Below are 18620 nucleotides of genomic sequence, written 5' to 3' on the forward strand. Positions count from 1 at the left end.
TTGTTCTTTGTAGTTTTTTCGTTTGATGCTTATTTCATGACATATTTGGCCCGGTCGCTATCAATGGGCCACCCTGTATATGAATACTGTCTGCAAAACTTGTTGTGAAAGAAGTAATAAACCATGCCTGAAGCAACAGTTTTACTGCATGAATAATGAAAAAGTAGTAAGCAATAAAATAAGTTCCTTTCATCATTTTGTGGGGGTTGGCAGCACTAAAAAGCCTTGTAAGAGTTTTAAATAGTGTTTAAAGTTGGGTCCAAGTCACTAAGTGCTCTTCTTCTCAAATACTGGATAAATATAATCTGGCTATTTGCACATCATGAGCTATACATCCTTTTCACCCCAACCCCCACCCCTTTGAGAGGTAGCCTGTTCTTACTCTCACAGCGGTTCTTTCCAAAGGGTAAGTAGTATGTGTACAAAGTTTGATTGAAAGCATTCCAGTGGTTTATGAAAAGATGTGGAACATACATACATTTTATTGTGCAGATGGACTACATTTTATAAAATACAGAAGGTCCATCGTAAGATAATCATTAGCAAGTATATGTCCAGTTTTCACATAAAATATGAGACCCACAACATTCTTTTAGAGACACGATTGACATATTCCCAATTTAGTCAGTAATGAATGTGAATTTCTTCATTTTTAAATGATTTGATTTCTGTATTCTTAGAAAATACTAACAGATTTCATGTTTCAGATAGATTTTTAAAAAATTGATTAGAAGAACCATTTCAATGCAGAATTTAATTTTCATGGGTTGCATGATTCACAGCTACAATATAATGAGGTGATGCAAACGAAGTTAAGAATAATGATGCAACAAAAGTGAGGCAGAATTGAAAAGGAGTGTCCATGGACAAAACTATTTAGAACAACAACATTAAGTTCTTTTAGGTGGGAATCTCTGTTTCTTCCTGAGACTAACTGCCATTTATATATTAGACCTAATGTTGAGGTACACATACCCCAAAAATTATACAGAATGTCTAGAACAATAGAATCAAGTGTCACTATAAATGAGACACCAAATTCCTTTAAGAAGCTATTAATCACAATCACCATATTTAAAAATTACAGCAATAGTAATTTCAAATTTTTATAAACCAAAGTGTTATGGGGATGCCCATTTTTATTAAATTATTCAGATATTAATAAAAATGTTTACAAATGCAGCTGTTCATTAACTCTAGGAAGCTGTTTATTACCCATTTTGAAAAGTGGGTAACTAATGAAGTTTTTCAAGGGCTGTGAAAAAAATATTGAAACCTTAAAATTTCACTGAATATCAAACTCAGACCTTAAAGCTTTAAGTACATTTTAGTGACATATTGTAATATAGAGAAACATAATTCAAAAAAAGTTTTAATATTTTAAAGGAGTGGGATAACAAAATGGATATATTAATTAAATTTGATATCTATGTACATATAAAAAAAACAGTACTATACAATAGAGTGATAATATTCCAGAAAGGGTGTGCTGGGAACTATCAAGATGTTAGAGCCCAGCACAAAAACTTAGGCATATTGATTACAGCGTGATAAAATGAAGCAATGACAGAAATGTCAAATCAGTATTGTGATTATAATTTAAAATACACTCCTGGAAATTGAAATAAGAACACCGTGATTTCATTGTCCCAGGAAGGGGAAACTTTATTGACACATTCCTGGGGTCAGATACATCACATGATCACACTGACAGAACCACAGGCACATAGACACAGGCAACAGAGCATGCACAATGTCGGCACTAGTACAGTGTATATCCACCTTTCGCAGCAATGCAGGCTGCTATTCTCCCATGGAGACAATCGTAGAGATGCTGGATGTAGTCCTGTGGAACGGCTTGCCATGCCATTTCCACCTGGCGCCTCAGTTGGACCAGCGTTCGTGCTGGACATGCAGACCGCGTGAGATGACGCTTCATCCAGTCCCAAACATGCTCAATGGGGGACAGATCCGGAGATCTTGCTGCCCAGGGTAGTTGACTTACACCATCTAGAGCACGTTGGGTGGCACGGGATACATGCGGACGTGCATTGTCCTGTTGGAACAGCAAGTTCCCTTGCCGGTCTAGGAATGGTAGAATGATGGGTTCGATGACGGTTTGGATGTACTGTGCACTATTCAGTGTCCCCTCGACGATCACGAGTAGTGTACGGCCAGTGTAGGAGATCGCTCCCCACACCATGATGCCGGGTGTTGGCCCTGTGTGCCTCGGTCGTATGCAGTCCTGATTGTGGCGCTCACCTGCACGGCGCCAAACACGCATACGACCATCATTGGCACCAGGGCAGAAGCGACTCTCATCGCTGAAGACAACACATCTCCATTCGTCCCTCCATTCACGCCTGTCGCGACACCACTGGAGGCGGGCTGCACGATGTTGGGGCATGAGCGGAAGACGGCCTAACGGTGTGCGGGACCGTAGCCCAGCTTCATGGAGACGGTTGCGAATGGTCCTCGCCGATACCCCAGGAGCAACAGTGTCCCTAATTTGCTGGGAAGTGGCGGTGCGGTCCCCTACGGCACTGCGTAGGATCCTACGGTCTTGGCGTGCATCCGTGCGTCGCTGCGGTCCGGTCCCAGGTCGACGGGCACGTGCACCTTCCGCCGACCACTGGCGACAACATCGATGTACTGTGGAGACCTCACGCCCCACGTGTTGAGCAATTCGGCGGTACGTCCACCCGGCCTCCCGCATGCCCACTATACGCCCTCGCTCAAAGTCCGTCAACTGCACATATGGTTCACGTCCACGCTGTCGCGGCATGCTACCAGTGTTAAAGACTGCGATGGAGCTCCGTATGCCACGGCAAACTGGCTGACACTGACGGCAGCGGTGCACAAATGCTGCGCAGCTAGCACCATTCGACGGCCAACACCGCGGTTCCTGGTGTGTCCACTGTGCCGTGCGTGTGATCATTGCTTGTACAGCCCTCTCACAGTGTCCGGAGCAAGTATGGTGGGTCTGACACACCGGTGTCAATGTGTTCTTTTTTCCATTTCCAGGAGTGTATATAAAACTTCAAGTAGGATGAAAATTATCCAAACACTTCCATAAATGTTTTTAATAACATATATTTGGTTACACAGGAAAAATGGACTTTGTGATAAATGTTAACAATAAGTCATAAATGGCGTTAGGCTGCCCTTTTCAGTGGCCAAATACTTATAAATAGGTTTCTTTATATTTCTTTTTGGTAATATTATTAACTATTTGCTGAGCGATACTCACGAAATTCCATAAAATACAAAGTGGGTGAGCCTTCTTGTGTATGTCACATAAAAACGAAGAAATGTTGATATAGCTGCCAGTAAAATTAGTATTAAAGAGCCTTTCCTTGGCCACTTCCAGAGAAGATATACAAGCAGTGGAGATATGGCAAATAATTGTGTATCTATTCCCACATGATGTGTATGTGTCAAGCACTGTGAAAATAGAAATAAGGGTAAACAACTGTGATTCAGCAAGTCTAGTAAATTGATGTTTTAATACTTCAAAAGTGCTACATGTGAGCAAATATTTATTGAAGATTTTTTGCTATCATTATTCTGAAAATTAATACTTGTGGCGTTTCAGCAATTGCATGCTGCTCTAAGATTTATGATACAAGCTAATTTGATATATGCAGTTGTTATTTGCAATAGTTATTTATTTTTACCAGCCTAATTTTGGAGCAATTACTGCCACTGCTCCACCTCTGTGGACCCTTTTCAGGTAATGATACATATTTATACACTATTCCTTCTGCACTTTTTTTAGTGAAACACAAGAGAGTTATGTATTGACTGGGAGATCTTTGAATATCTAGATCAGAAAGGGTTTCTTCCTTCATGCAGACTGGCACATTTCCTTCTTGGTGTGTGAACTTTTTGCATTAGGTTTACCTGTTTTGTGAAGATGACTGTGTTCAATATGCATAGGGTGCAGTGAAGTTTTGCTTTCAGAAGAGTGTGAAATCTGGTACCAGTATGTAGCTTACCCCTCTCAAAATATTTCCAAGAGGCCACCAAATTTCATGTCCCCGTCTCATGAACAAATTACATGCCACAGAATAACATTTCTGAGACAGTGCAGGAAGTTCCAGAAACTAGCCCAAGGTACCAAAGTATAGCCTGGTAATCAGTAACTATACATCAGTATTTATCCCCCTGCTCCCCTCTTACTGTCCAACTTTTGTTGGTGAAAACTGCTTCCACCATTAAAATCTGAACTTGCTAATTCCAAATTGAGATCCAGCATATAAATGTGCCTTAATGTACTTGGTTTTGTACAGATCTGTTCTCACTGCTAGCTCAGCTCTACATGTTGTCAAATGCAACTTCATTTCTTAGTAAAATTCCATGTAGAATTATTTAACAAGGATAGCTTCAGTTAATGTCGGAACAATAGTAATCAATTTGGAACCAACTTACATGTGAAGCAAGATCTGATAACATTAAATGTTGAGCATTATTTTTATTTAAGTGGACTTAGTTGTTGTGGAATGAAATATGTATAACTGTTTAGATGAAAGAGGGCGGAAGGTTAGGATTTAACATTTAATCACCATGAGGTAATAAGAAATAGTGCACTTGCTCATTTACAGTCATAAGGGGGAAGGAGTCTGGGGTACATCTGATTTGTTAAGGAACAACCTCAAACTTATGAAATATTCATGATTATCATGCACAAAATATTTTAAATGAAGCTGTCACCTCTGCATTAAATCCCAGAATTTACATTTACACTGTCCAGTTACATTAATGGGACCACTGCCTACGTTTGTCATTGACATACAGTAACGACTCACAGAAAGCAGGTGGCATTACTAGTAATGGTGGGTATATAAAGCACGTCGGAGGGACACGGAAAACAATGTAGTCATTGTCATAATGTGGAGATGGAGTGATTTACCTGAAGTCCAAAAGGACATGATCAATGCCTTTCGGGACAAGGGTAGAAGCATTTCTGAAATGGCTAAGTTTGTAAACTGTTCACATGCTGCTGTGGTACTGTGTATGGCAAAATGGCACTATTTAAAACTGGCACTGAGACAACTGTGGTGCATCACAGACTATAAATGACAGGGGTGAGTGATGCTTGTGGAGATGTGTATGGGTGAAAAGACATACAACTGTTGAGTAACTGACTGCCCAGATGAACCAAGGGGCTACCAACAGTGTCTCTTCAACAACCATTCAACCAGCGGTGCTGCACCTGGGCCCTTGCAGCAGGGGCCTGGTTCGTGCACCCAAGCTGACTGCTGTTCATCAGTGATAATGGTTGGAATTTGCACACTAGTACCACAACTGCATGTCCACTGAGTGCCGACAGGTGGTCTTTTCAGATCAAACATGTTTTATGCTCCATGGGGCAGATGGCCATTGGCATGAAACATCTGAAAGCAAGCACCCTGCAACAATCGTCAGAAGGGTCCTGGCTGGAGGGCATACCCTGGGTGATCTTGCCATTCTGGAAAGCATGCTGGAACAACACAAGTATGCATCTGTCCTTGGCAACCATGTCCACCCATATATGCAGTTTTTTTTCCCCTCAGCACAATGGCATCGATCAGCAGCGCTGTGTTGCAGTGTGACACACAGCTTGCAGTGTACGTACATGGTTCAAGAACCACCATGTTGAGTTTATTGTACTCCCCTGTCCACCAAACTCCCCATACATAAACCCAATTGAGAATATGTGGGACCACTTCAATCAGGCTGTTCATGCCATGGGTCCTCAATGATTCTCTTTCTGGATGTCTTGCAGGGTCTGCACTACAAAAGATGGTTATTCAGGCTTTGATAGGTCACCACATTAATGTGACTGAACAGTGCATTTTTTGTACTAATGACACCAATACATTAAAAAGGTCAACATTAATGGTTTACGTACCATATTTTCAAATCCAAAGTAGTTGTGAATGAAAAGCAAGTTACGCCACCAGTTTTTCTTACAGATATCTGAATGGTGACGCACTACTAGATTCCACTGTGGTCCTGAGCCCATCCAAGGAAGCAGGAAAGTACAGAAAAGTATAATTGTGGCAAGATTAGGCACCAACCTGCAGTTATAGTTAACAGAGACTGAAATAAATATTATGTTTATATTTCCAGATGTTACAAATCATTTACTCCCCTTTGTATGAAATATCTAATAAAATAATTTTCTTAACATTATTGCTTTCTAGGATTTCATGATTCACATGCTGTACAGCAAATGAATTTCAGTTACAGAAATACTAACTTGAACAAATATTAAATATGAAAATATTTCTAAAACATAGTATGTATTCTATCACTAGCATTTTTGCAAATATTAATTATTAGAAATCATTTATTAATTTTATAGTTAAACACTAGTTAGTAAAGAGTTACATTTTCCTGGCACAATGAATTTATTTAAAAATAACTGTAGGTATTAGATGATCGCAACAATATAAAGCAGTAATAAAGTCACATAACTAAAAAACTTCATATTTTGTGTCAAAAATTCCTGCCGATTATAGATTTGAATTTATGATAAGTTGCTGAAAATGGCACTTACACGCAATTGGACTCTGCAATAGTAAAAGATCTCAAGGAGCTACAGAAATGCCTGTTAGTTCCATATTGTAAGTGAAACAGAACCAGTTTATTTTTAAATATTTTTTTGCAGTATTATGTGAGTTTACATCCAGTTGGACCTTAATGGGCTCTGGATAAATAGTCACAGTACTATTCAAATAAATTTTATATAAATTTGATGCCACAGAATGGCTAACATGAGTAACACAAGGTATTGTAATAGTGGCTCTTAAAGGATAACATTAATAGAGAAAATATACAACAGCTCACTATCTTCAAGGAATTGGCAGCAGCTGTAATAGTAGTATAGTATAGTATATTTATTGGTCCTGTGAATAACACAGGACATAATGGATCTTAAGTATTCTAGCAAAGAAACAAAAATAAAGTTTTCAAGATAGACCTAATACTCTGTGAGTTACTACATATTTGAGTTATCATTGGCGGAAGACCAGAAAACAGATATTTTATGATAATACACACTTGTTTAAAGAACTGTGTGGCCTATACATGTAAATCTTTTCTCGGTCCACAGTTCACTGATTATATAGTGTAGTTCTATCTCACTTGATGACAACTATGAAACTCACAGGGAAATAAAGAAACACTGAGGTTGGTAGCTGCCAGTGTAATTAGTATTAAAGAGCTTTTCCCTGGCTGCTTGCAGTGAAGATACACAAACAGTGGAGATTTGCAGTTGTACATAGGTACAGATAAGCTTTATGAACCAGTGATACGTGTGTATTATGGCTTGCTTCTAGCCCCAGATATAGCTTTTTGGTGTGTGATAAGTTGTCTCAGAATATATCAACATATGACATTAAAAAAATTAGTAGAATGCATCAGCTTAAATATTACACAGTTGTCAACTATAAACACTATCCTTGTTGTACATATAGCTACTTTCAAAAGCTGCAAAAAAGAAACCCAAGTTTCTGTTCTTCCATAAAAGTCAAAATACCACCTTAAAATGCAGAAATATATAATGTACTCTGAAGAAAAAACCTTAAATCAAGAAAACACAATAAAATATTAAAAAAGTGAACTAACAGAAAAAAGTTAAATTATGGTATTATGATTTTTGGATCACAAATAGTGCCCCAAAATAAAATAACATAGATGAAGTGTTGTATTAAAATGCACAACATCAGATATTCTTTGTTGTTACATCTCAATATTTTGAAGCCAAATTTAAATGGTTTTGTCAGTAATGAAAATAATCAGCCCTATGTTATGCAGAAAACAATTTTCCTTGGTTGGTTGCAGTGCTACACATCAACTGAATTGTACTACTGAATAGTGCCATATACCTCTTGAAGAGCAATAATTTCTTCTTTCTGTTTGACTGTTTAAATCTGAATAACATTTAGTTAATAGTAGTAGTTTTTCTCTTCAAACATACAAATTTATTCTTACTCACATAACTTACAAGATGTGTTTACAAAGATTTATGACAAATCATCAAGACAACATTGAATAATGAAAGTAAAAGTGATGCTCAAGTCATGCAAAAGGAAGAACTAGGGTGAAAAAGTAGTAGTTACCAAAGTTTTAGTACAGAGAAATATTTTAAAAAACCCACACTGACTGCATCTGACAAGAAAAAACAAATGATGTAATAAAGTAAAGAAAATAAAGATTATGTGGTAAAATTAATACTGGTACATACATAATGGAAAGTTACAAAATACCAAACATCAGATAGGCACTCAAAGATGAAGATAAACCAAAAAAAGAAGTCAAAGATAGAAATGGAGACCATGTAAGAAACAAGCATATAAGAGTATTTAAGAATTGAAAGATGGAGCTAAAAATAAGTTGATGAGGTCTGCATGAGATAATATAGAACTCAGAAAGTGATATGGAGAGGCAGTTATGAAGATTGAACTTTCTAAATGTGATGTAAGACAAGAGATTTATGCAAGCCAAGGTAAAAAGAAATAAAAGTGTGTAAGGCTTGACAGAACATGACATAGTAAGAGAGGGAGGAAGGAAGTAGCAGTGTGAAAAACAACAAGGAGAGGATTTACAAAATGCTTTCCCATCAGGTCTCTGAAACACTGTTAATTAGAGAAGAGATTAAAACAATTTCAACAGCATTATTAAAACATAGCGTATTGAATAATTCTGCTTGTATTGGAAATCAGTACTGTGTGAATACTATTATTTTGTCCATTGCTTCTGTTCATGTGTACTGAAGTGTGCAGATGACTATTTCATTTTCATCTGTTGTTAGTGTGTCCCTTCATTATTAGGAATGAAATATTTTCTACTTCATAATATTAATTTTAAATTTCATGGTGTACATTTTTGCAGCACCCATGTAATAATCTTAAGTGGAAGTTATCAGAATACAGAATGGAGAAATAAATGGTGTACAAATAGGTTTAAAGAACTTATAAATGCATCACTTAAGAATGTTTAAGGAGATGGGACCTGGATAAGCTGAAAGAACCACAGGTTGTTGAGAGCTTCAGAAGGAGCATTAGGGAATGAATGACTAGAACATGTGAAAGGGATACAGTAGAAAACCAATGGGTAGTTTTGAGAGATGAAATAGTGAAGGCAGCAGCTGATCAAATAGATAAAAAGACAAGGCCTAAAATAAATCCTTGGATAACACAAGAGATCCTGAAATTAATTGATGAAAAGAGAAAATATAGAAATGAAGCAAATGAAGAATGCCAAAGGGAATACAAATGTCTCAAATATGAAACTGATAGGAAGTGCAAAATGGCTAAGCAGGAATGACTAGAGGACAATTGTAACAATATGGCTACAGGAAAATTAAAAAGTCCTTTGGAGGAAAGAGAAGCAACTATACAAATATCAAGGGCTCAGATGGAAAACCAGTCCTAAGCAAAGAAGAGAAAGCTGAAAGTTGGAAGGGGTATATAGAAGGTCTATACAAGGGAGATGAACGTAAAGCCAATATGGTAGAACTGGAAGAGGATGTAGACAAAGATGAGATGGGAGATATGATAAAGCAAGAAGAATTAAACAGCTCAGTGAAGCATGTAAGTTGAAACAAGGCCCTGGAACCAGACGACATTTTATCTGAACTATTGATAGCCTTAGGAGAGCCAACTATTACAAAATTCTCCCATCTCATGTGAAAGATGTATGAGACAGGCAAAATACACTCTGACTTCAAGAATAATATTTTAATTCCAATTCCAAAGAAAGCAGGTGCTGAAAGGTATAAATATTACCAAACTATCAGTTTAGTAAGTCATAGCTGCTAAATACTAACATGGATTCTTTACAGAAAGGTGGAAAAATTGGTAGAAGCCGACCTTGGGTAAGATCAGTTTGAATTCCAGAGAAACGTAGGAACACGTAAAGCAATATTGACCCTATGACTTAGAAGATAGGTTAAGGAAAGACCAACCTATGTTTATAGCATTTGTAGACTTATCTAATGCTTTTGACAATTTTGACTGGAGTATCTCTTAGAAATTCTGAAGGTAGCAGGCGTAAAATACAGGGAGCAAAAGGCTATTTACAATAATACAGAAACCAGACAGTAGTTATAAGAGTTAAGGGCATGAAAGGGAAGCAGTGGTCGAGAAGGGAGTGAGACAGGGTTGTAGCCTATCCCTGATGTTATTCAGTCTGTACATTGAGCAAGCAGTAGAGGAAATCAAAGAAAATTTTGGAGTAGGAATTAAAGTTTAAGAAATGAAAACTTTGAGGTTTGCCCATGACATTTTAATTCTGTCAGAGACAGCAAAGGACTTTACAGAGCAGTTGAATGGAATGGATAGTGTCTTGAAAGGTGGAGTAGGAATTAAAGTTTAAGAAATAAAAACCTTAAGAACAATAAAGCACCAGGGGAAGACACGATAATTGCAGAAATGTGGAAAAGTGTGGATAATACAACTCAAGAAAAACTACTGGGAATAATCAATGAGATTTGGAGAACGGAACGTATACCGGAAGAATGGAAAACTGCATTAATCCACCCCATCTTCAAGAAAGGGGATAAAACCGATGCAAATAACTACAGAGGGATATCTTTACTTCCGGTAACGTATAAAATTCTATCTAAGGCCCTACAAAACAGATTGGAGAAACAACTTGATCAAGAAACTGGTGAATACCAAGCTGGCTTTAGGAAGGGAAGATCTTGTGTGGAGCAAATTTTAAACTTGAAGTTAATTATTAAATATAGACGATTAAGAGGAAAAGACATCTTTATCATGTTTGTTGACTTCAAGAAGGTGTACGACTCTGTTGACAGAACAACCTTGGTTAACATCCTTAGTGAGTTTGGAGCAGACAATAAAACAGTCGCAATCGTCAAAGAAACACTTACAGATACCTATGCAAAAGTAAAGTTCCGTGGTGAGGTATCCAGACCATTCAAAATCAGAACAGGATTAAGACAAGGAGATGGCTTGTCACCTACCCTATTCAACTGTGTGTTAGAAAAAGTTATTAGAGAGTGGACGAAGAAAACGACTGAAGAAGGAATACAAAAAATCAGATTAGGAAGAATAAAGGATGGATTAGAAATAGATTGCCTCGCGTTTGCTGATGACTTAGCGATTCTGGCAGGAAGTTTGGAAGAAGCAGTCAAACAGATCAATATTCTGAATGAAACAGCAGAAAAAGCAAGACTGAAAATCTCCTTTGAAAAGACAGAGTACCTAACCAATGTAAAAGAGGCACCGAACAATAGGATTACAAAGTATGGCCAGATAAAGAAGGTTTCTAATTTCAAATATTTAGGGGAAATCATCCAGCCCAATGCTTCAGATAAAGAAGGAAATAAAACAAGAACAAGAAAAATGGAAATGGCATTCCAGCTAACAAAGAATGTGTACAACAAGAAGTCAGTATCAATTAACGCAAAAATAAGGCACTAAAACACTGTGATTAAGCCAGAGTGTCTGTATGCATCTGAATGTTTAGCAATGAACACTAACAAGGAAATGGAAGCTATAGCAAAAAAGAAGCGAAAAATCATTAGAACAGTACTTGCGCCGAGTTTTGAGAATGGGACTTGGAAGCTTAGAAGTAATAGAGAAGTGTATGACAAAATTGAGAAAGTGGGTGATACTATGAGGAAGAGAAGAGTAAGCTTTTACGCCCATTTGAAAAGAATGAATGATGAAAGGCTGACAAAGAAAATATTCATGTTTTTTGACAAGAACCCCAGAACCCAAATTACCTGGTTCAAAGAAGTCAAAGCAGACTTAGAGGAGATGGGTATAGGAGAAGATGATATAACCAACAGAGACTTAATGAGAGACAAAATTCAACATTTTGAAGGATTTGAAGTGAAGAAGAGAAGAACTGGAGGAACAGTGTGGACAGAAGACCGAAGGGAGCAGCACAGAGAGAGGATGAAGACATATTGGCAGAAGAGAAAAGAGGAGGAGCGCAATAGGAGAAATGTACATTGAAAAATAGTTGTTTAATGCGGTCCCTAGATGGCCAAAATTGGAATAAAAAAAAAATAAAATAAAATAAAAAAAAAAAACTTTGAGCTTTGCCCATGACATTTTCATTCTGTCAGACACAGCAAAGGACTTTACAGAGCAGTTGAATGGAATGGGTAGTGTCTTGAAAGGTGGGTATATAAGGAACATCAATAAAAGCAAAAGAAAGATACCGGAATGTTGTTAAATTAAACCAGGTGATTCTGAGCAGATTAGGTTAGGAAATTAGATACTTAAAATAATAGATTGGTTTTGTTATTTGAGCAGCAAAGTAACAGATGATTGTAGAAGCAGGGAGGATATAAAATGTAGATGGGCAGTGGCAAGAAAAGTGTTTCTGATGAAGAGAAATTTGTCAACATCAAATATTGATCTAAATATGAGGAAGATTTCTCTGCAAGTATTTGCATGTAATGTAGCCATGTATGGAAGTGGAACATGGACTATAATCAGTTTAGAGAAGAAAGAAGCTTTTGAAATGTGGTGCTACAAAAGAATGCTGAAGATTAGATGGGTAGATCACATCATCATGAGGAAGTACTGAATGGGACTAGGGAGAAAAGAAATCTGTGGTACAACCTGATTAGCAGAAGGGATCAATTGGTAGGACAATTTCTGAGATATCAAGGACTCATCAATTTAGTACTGGAGGGAAGTGTGGAGGATAAGAATTATAGAGGAAGACCAAGAGGTGAATACAGTAAGCAAGTTCAAATGGATGTAGGCTGCAGTAGTTATTCAGAGATGAAGAGGCTTGCACGGGATAGAACAGTGGGGAAAGTTGCACAAAATCAGTCTTCAGACTGAAGACCACAACAACAACAACAACAACAAGAATGTTGAGAAACATATAGAGTTTGTTGGTAGTCTCCAAAACTATTCTGGATTCATCATTATCATCATCATCGTCATCACTAATGAGTAAACCATTCCTGCTTTATTCTGCCCTCAAAATTCTTGGTCTGACCATCTCCTTCTGGACCAGTCATCATTCGTTGTTCCATGTTTAAGTTTGTATTTAGCAACATCTTTTGAATCCTGGCTCCATCCTTGCTTATCACGTAATCTTTTTATTTTTTCTACCTCGATTAAGGTTAAATATCTTCAGTTTTCTTCTTATGTCTCCACTAGTTTTTTCTTATGCAATGCTGCTGACAAACCTTCCCTCAAATCTACTTTTCTGGTTTGTTAGTTTGTTAGTGTCCAATATTCACTTGCATACACTAATGTTGGCACTGCAGTCACTTTGAAGCATTTTGGAACTATACCCATCTACTATTCTGAACCTTCTTCTAGACTGTGCTATACATTAACTGGAATTTTTGCAACTTTAAAGTGATATAATGGTGTGATGTAAAGATAATTTTGTAATACAGATATAAGAATGTGTTGACCTGACCTATTGTTTTGTTGTCAGTAGCAGTCTTAGCCCAGAGATGTTCAAATTGTATTTCTGTGCTACTTTGACATATGTCCCTTTTTGGAGATCACCCTCTGATTCCATTTAAAACAAACAAGCAAAATGGAATATAGATGCATTAAATGAGATTGAAAGAAACTGCAAAAGGGTAAGGCATGGATAACTATAGGAGAATGGTAAAGCTGCAGAAGTGTGTATGGATATAGGAAGGATGGATGACACATACAGGAAAATTAAACAAACCTATGGAGAAAAGAGAATCAGTTGTATGAACATCAAAAGCTTATATGTTAAACAAGAATCATGCAAAGAAGAGATCAATGAGAGGTGAAAGGCATATATAAATGATTCACATAAAGGAAAGAAACTTGAAGATAATGTTATTAAAAGGGAAGATGAAGTGGATGAAATAGGGAGTGTAGCACTGTAAGAATAATTTAACAAAATACTGAAAGATCTAAGCTGAAACAAGGCACCTGGAGTAGATGACATTCCCTCAGAACTGTTGAGGTCCTTAAAAACAGGACAATGGAATGCAGTTGAATCAAACCAGTTGATGTTGCATGAATTGGGTTAGGAAGTAAGACACTGAAGGTAGTAGACAAGTTTTGTTACTTGAGCAGAAATAAACTGCTGATGGTAAAAGTAAAGAGGATACACAGACTTGCAGTAGCAAGTAAAGATTTCAGATCTGTTTCACCTGGCATGTAGAACACATGAGAAAGGCAAAATAACACCAGAATTTAAGAAGACTGTAATAACAGCAGTACCAAAGAAGACAGGTGTGAATATTCCCAAACCATTAGTTTAATGACATGGTTGTGAACTACTAACACAAGTTGTTCACATAAGAATGAAACTAATGATAGAAGGTGACCTGAGGAAGATCAGTTTAGGATCTGTAGAAACGTAGGAGCATGTAAAGCAGTACAGACCCCACAACAGGTCTTGAATAGTAGACTAAAGAAGGATGAACTTGAACTTACAGCTTTTGTAGGTGGCCTTCTTTTTTTGGCCCTTGGCCAAGGTGGCAGGACCTCACTCAATGTAATTATGAAGTTTAGGAATGAAAGACAGGTATTGAAAGCCTATCAACAACTTACCAACTTGTACAGGAACCAGACTATAGATGTAAGAGTAGAAGGACATGAAAGGAATGCAGTAGTTAATAAGGGAATGAGCCAGGATTATAGTCTATCTGCTGTGTTATTCAAGCTGTATACAGAGAACGTAGCAAAAGAAATCAAGGAGAAATTTGAAAAAAGAATTAAAATTCATGGAAAAGAAATAAACATTTTATGGTTTGGCACTGACATTGTAATTGTGTCAGAGATGGAAATCGGCTAAATTGAATGCGTAATTTATTGAAAAGATGTTATTAGATGAAAATCAACAAAAGTAAAACAAGGATAATTGAGTGTAATTGAATCAAACTAGGTGATATTGCATGAATTGGGTTAGGAAGTGAGACACTGTAAGTTTTGCTATTTGAGCAGAAATTAGCTGCTGAGGTTAAACGGAAAGAGGATAAGTAGACTTGCAATAGCAAGTAAACCTTTTCCGAAAAAGAAATGAGTTTGTTAACATGTGATGTAAATTTAAGCTTTAGGAAGTATTTGTATAGGGTAGAGACTTATTTGGAAATGGAACATGGACAGTAAACAGTTCTGACAAGAAAAGGACAGAAGCTTTCAAAATGTGGTTCTACACAAGAATGCTGAAAATTACAGTGATAGATTAGATAACTAATGAAGGGGTACTGACATGAAATCGTTGAGAAAATATCTTTATTGTGCAAACGTCTGTAAGAAAGCTTATGTGGATAGTACATATCCTGAGGTAATGTATATTGAAGTTCGTCATTTGTCATTATAGAAATGCTTCAGCTGGTTCATTGTGTTGTTGTGCTTTATATGTTTGATGTGTTCTTCAAACATTGTTATACTTTTGAGGTTTTATGGTGTTTTATGAACATGTTAGCAGATGGTTGGTAAATGTTTCATATAATGTGGCAGTTGCAGTAGACTTTGATGATAACTTGACATAATAGAAGTGCAAAAGACAGGACAGCAAATTGAAAAACTCACTCATCAAGAAAATTAGGGAACTGTAGAAATTTAATGAGAACTGTATTAGAGTATGATGAAATCTTTGATGTCACTAAAGGTAAAATGATTAAACCAGATGAAAGTGCTCAAAACTACAAAACCAGTCTTGCTACATGGACCAAGACCATTGCAAAGGCAAGGAAGTGCCTAATTCTGTTGCTTGACACCAAGCCATTACTATACACTGGGGAAAGCAAGGCCACCAAATAAATTCGGGATAAGTTGGATAAGGTTTATGATGTTCACTCAGCCAAAAAACAGTGATCTGCTTAGATGCAAATTTAAAACATAGTCTGGAAAGCATCTGTTGGTACACAAGGCGATCTAATGAAATTTGATGAAACAGGTACTCTACTGTTTTTGTTAGACAATCTGATCGACGACAGTCGACGGTGACTTTTGCACCGATTTTTGCAAACTTTGCCCAGAGAGTTCATATTTATATGCTGAAGAGAAAACATGGAATACATTACAAAAACAGTGTTTAATTATGAGTTCATCATAACAGATCATGATGATGAAAGTGGTGTTACAGCTGTGATGTCAAAGATGAATGTTAACAAACTACATCTGAAGCAGATATACTAAAAACGTCCCATTATAAAACAAATGAAGAGAGAAAATGATTTTCATGTGGCAAAGTAGATCACTTACCAAAACCATGTAACACAGGTTTGGTTTGCTTTAGACGTAAAAAAAAAAAAGGGCCATTGATGAAATGAGCATTTTAATGTAGACAAAGGAAAAGACTGTGCTATGTTGTCAACTAATGTAATGTCAATGGGACATTCAAGAAATTGTAGGCACACAGATAATTAAAAATTGAGAAGAATGTTTTAACAGTGAGAGACGACAATATTTGTGTAGATATGAACAGGCTGGATTGCGATGAGTGATATGTTGATAGTGGTGTGACATAACACATAAAAAATCAACCTGGTTGGTTCACTAACCATCTGAAGTTCCAAGAGAGATGGATAGTGACAAATACAGTGTACAAATTAAAGTATCTGGTATGGGTCAAACTGATGTACATATATTCGGTGGACAGAAATGGACAGAGTAAGAGCTCAAAAATATTTAGTTTTGTCCAGGTGGGTTTTTATATATACAGGGCTATTACAAATGATTGAAGCAATTTCATAAATTCACTGTAGCTCCATTCATTGACATATGGTCACGACACACTACAGATATGTAGAAAAACTCATAAAGTTTTGTTTGGCTGAAGCCGCACTTCAGGTTTCTGCTGCCAGAGCGCTCGAGAGTGCAGCGAGACAAAATGGTGACAGGAGCCGAGAAAGCGTATGTCGTGCTTGAAATGCACTCACATCAGTCAGTCATAACAGTGCAACGACACTTCAGGATGAAGTTCAACAAAGATCCACCGACTGCCAACTCCATTCGGCGATGGTATGTGCAGTTTAAAGCTTCTGGATGCCTCTGTAAGGGGAAATCAACGGGTCGGCCTGCAGTGAGCGAAGAAACGGTTGAACGCGTGTGGGCAAGTTTCACGCGTAGCCCGCGGAAGTCGACGAATAAAGCAAGCAGGGAGCTAAACGTACCACAGCCGACGGTTTGGAAAATCTTACGGAAAAGGCTAAAGCAGAAGCCTTACCATTTACAATTGCTACAAGCCCTGACACCCGATGACAAAGTCAAACGCTTTGAATTTTCGGCGCGGTTGCAACAGCTCATGGAAGAGGATGCGTTCAGTGTGAAACTTGTTTTCAGTGATGAAGCAACATTTTTCTTAATGGTGAAGTGTTTAAACCTCCTCTACCAAGAAACGTGCCAGAACTGCAAGCTCGCATCAATGATGCTTTCGAACTCATTGATGGGGACATGCTGCGCCGAGTGTGGGAAGAACTTGATTATCGGCTTGATGTCTGCCAAATCACTAAAGGGGCACATATCGAACATTTGTGAATGCCTAAAAAAACTTTTTGAGTTTTTGTACGTTGTGAAAATATCTCAAATAATAAAGTTATTGTAGAGCTGTGAAATCGCTTCAATCATTTGTAATAACCCTGTATATATATATATATATATATATATATATATATATATATATATATATATATATATATCTGTGTGTGTGCGTGCGTGCGTGCGTGCGTGCGTGGGTGTGTGTGTGTGTGTGTGTGTGTGTGTGTGTGTGTGTGTGTGTGTGTGTGTGTGTGTGTTGTGTGTGTGTGTGTGTGTATGTGTATGTATATATATATGTATATATATGTATATATGTATATATATATATGAATATAATAGAGGGAAATATTCCACGTGGGAAAAATATATCTAAAAACAAAGATGATGTGACTTACCAAACAAAAGCGCTGGCAGGTTGATAGAAAATGACAAATGTCTGCTTGTGTTTGTGTATGTGCAGATGGATATGTGAGTGTGTGCGAGTGTATGCCTGTCCTTTTTTCCCCCTAAGGTAAGTCTTTCCGCTCCCGGGATTGGAATGACCCCTTACCCTCTCCCTTAAAACCCACATCCTTTCGTCTTTCCCTCTCCTTCCCTCTTTCCTGATGAAGCAACCATTGGTTGTGAAAGCTTGAATTTTGTGTGTATGTTTGTGTATCTATCAACCTGCCAGTGCTTTCGTTTGGTAAGTCACATCATCTTTGTTAGAAGTTGTGGCCATTTCTCAAAAACAATACTGGTTTATAAAGAAGAGTCTTGTGTTGTTGTGAAACTGATGTTACTTAACAGAAATGATGTGGGGAAATGAGTCACCTAAATAAATGCTCTGTGCACCAGTTTTTGAAGGACTGCAGAATACGGACAACAATTGATAGCAGCTTTTCTGAGGGGTGCATCTACGGTAAACACCATATGCTAGTGATTTGGTGAAAGTGTGCAGAAACCCACTAAACATGGAGAATTAGTTTATGCAGATGTTTGCAGACCAGTGTAAGAAAATAATTTTCAGGGTCACTGATACTTTGCTCTCTTTAAAGATGATTTTTCCAGTGTTAGTTTAACGTATCTTTTATAGCACAAAGATGAAATGAAAAGAGTTATGACTGTTTTTTAAAATGATGAAGACTCAGTCTGAAGTTACTGTGATAGAAT

General features: G+C 37.3%; 1 protein-coding gene across 1 annotated transcript in view; it reads right to left on the bottom strand.

Moving 5' to 3' along the window:
* LOC126471228 (nose resistant to fluoxetine protein 6-like) overlaps positions 1 to 18620 on the bottom strand; it is a 292721-nt gene that overhangs the window by 18463 nt on the left and 255638 nt on the right. Inside the window, exons 9-10 of the mRNA XM_050099351.1 lie at positions 5894 to 6062; positions 3251 to 3444 (exon numbers count right to left, since the gene is read on the bottom strand). Coding sequence (XP_049955308.1) covers positions 3251 to 3444; positions 5894 to 6062 — 363 coding nt within the window. The remainder of the gene's footprint in view (positions 1 to 3250; positions 3445 to 5893; positions 6063 to 18620) is intronic.

Source organism: Schistocerca serialis, chromosome 3 (genome assembly GCF_023864345.2).
Source record: "Schistocerca serialis cubense isolate TAMUIC-IGC-003099 chromosome 3, iqSchSeri2.2, whole genome shotgun sequence".
Classification (NCBI taxonomy): Eukaryota; Metazoa; Arthropoda; class Insecta; order Orthoptera; family Acrididae; genus Schistocerca; species Schistocerca serialis.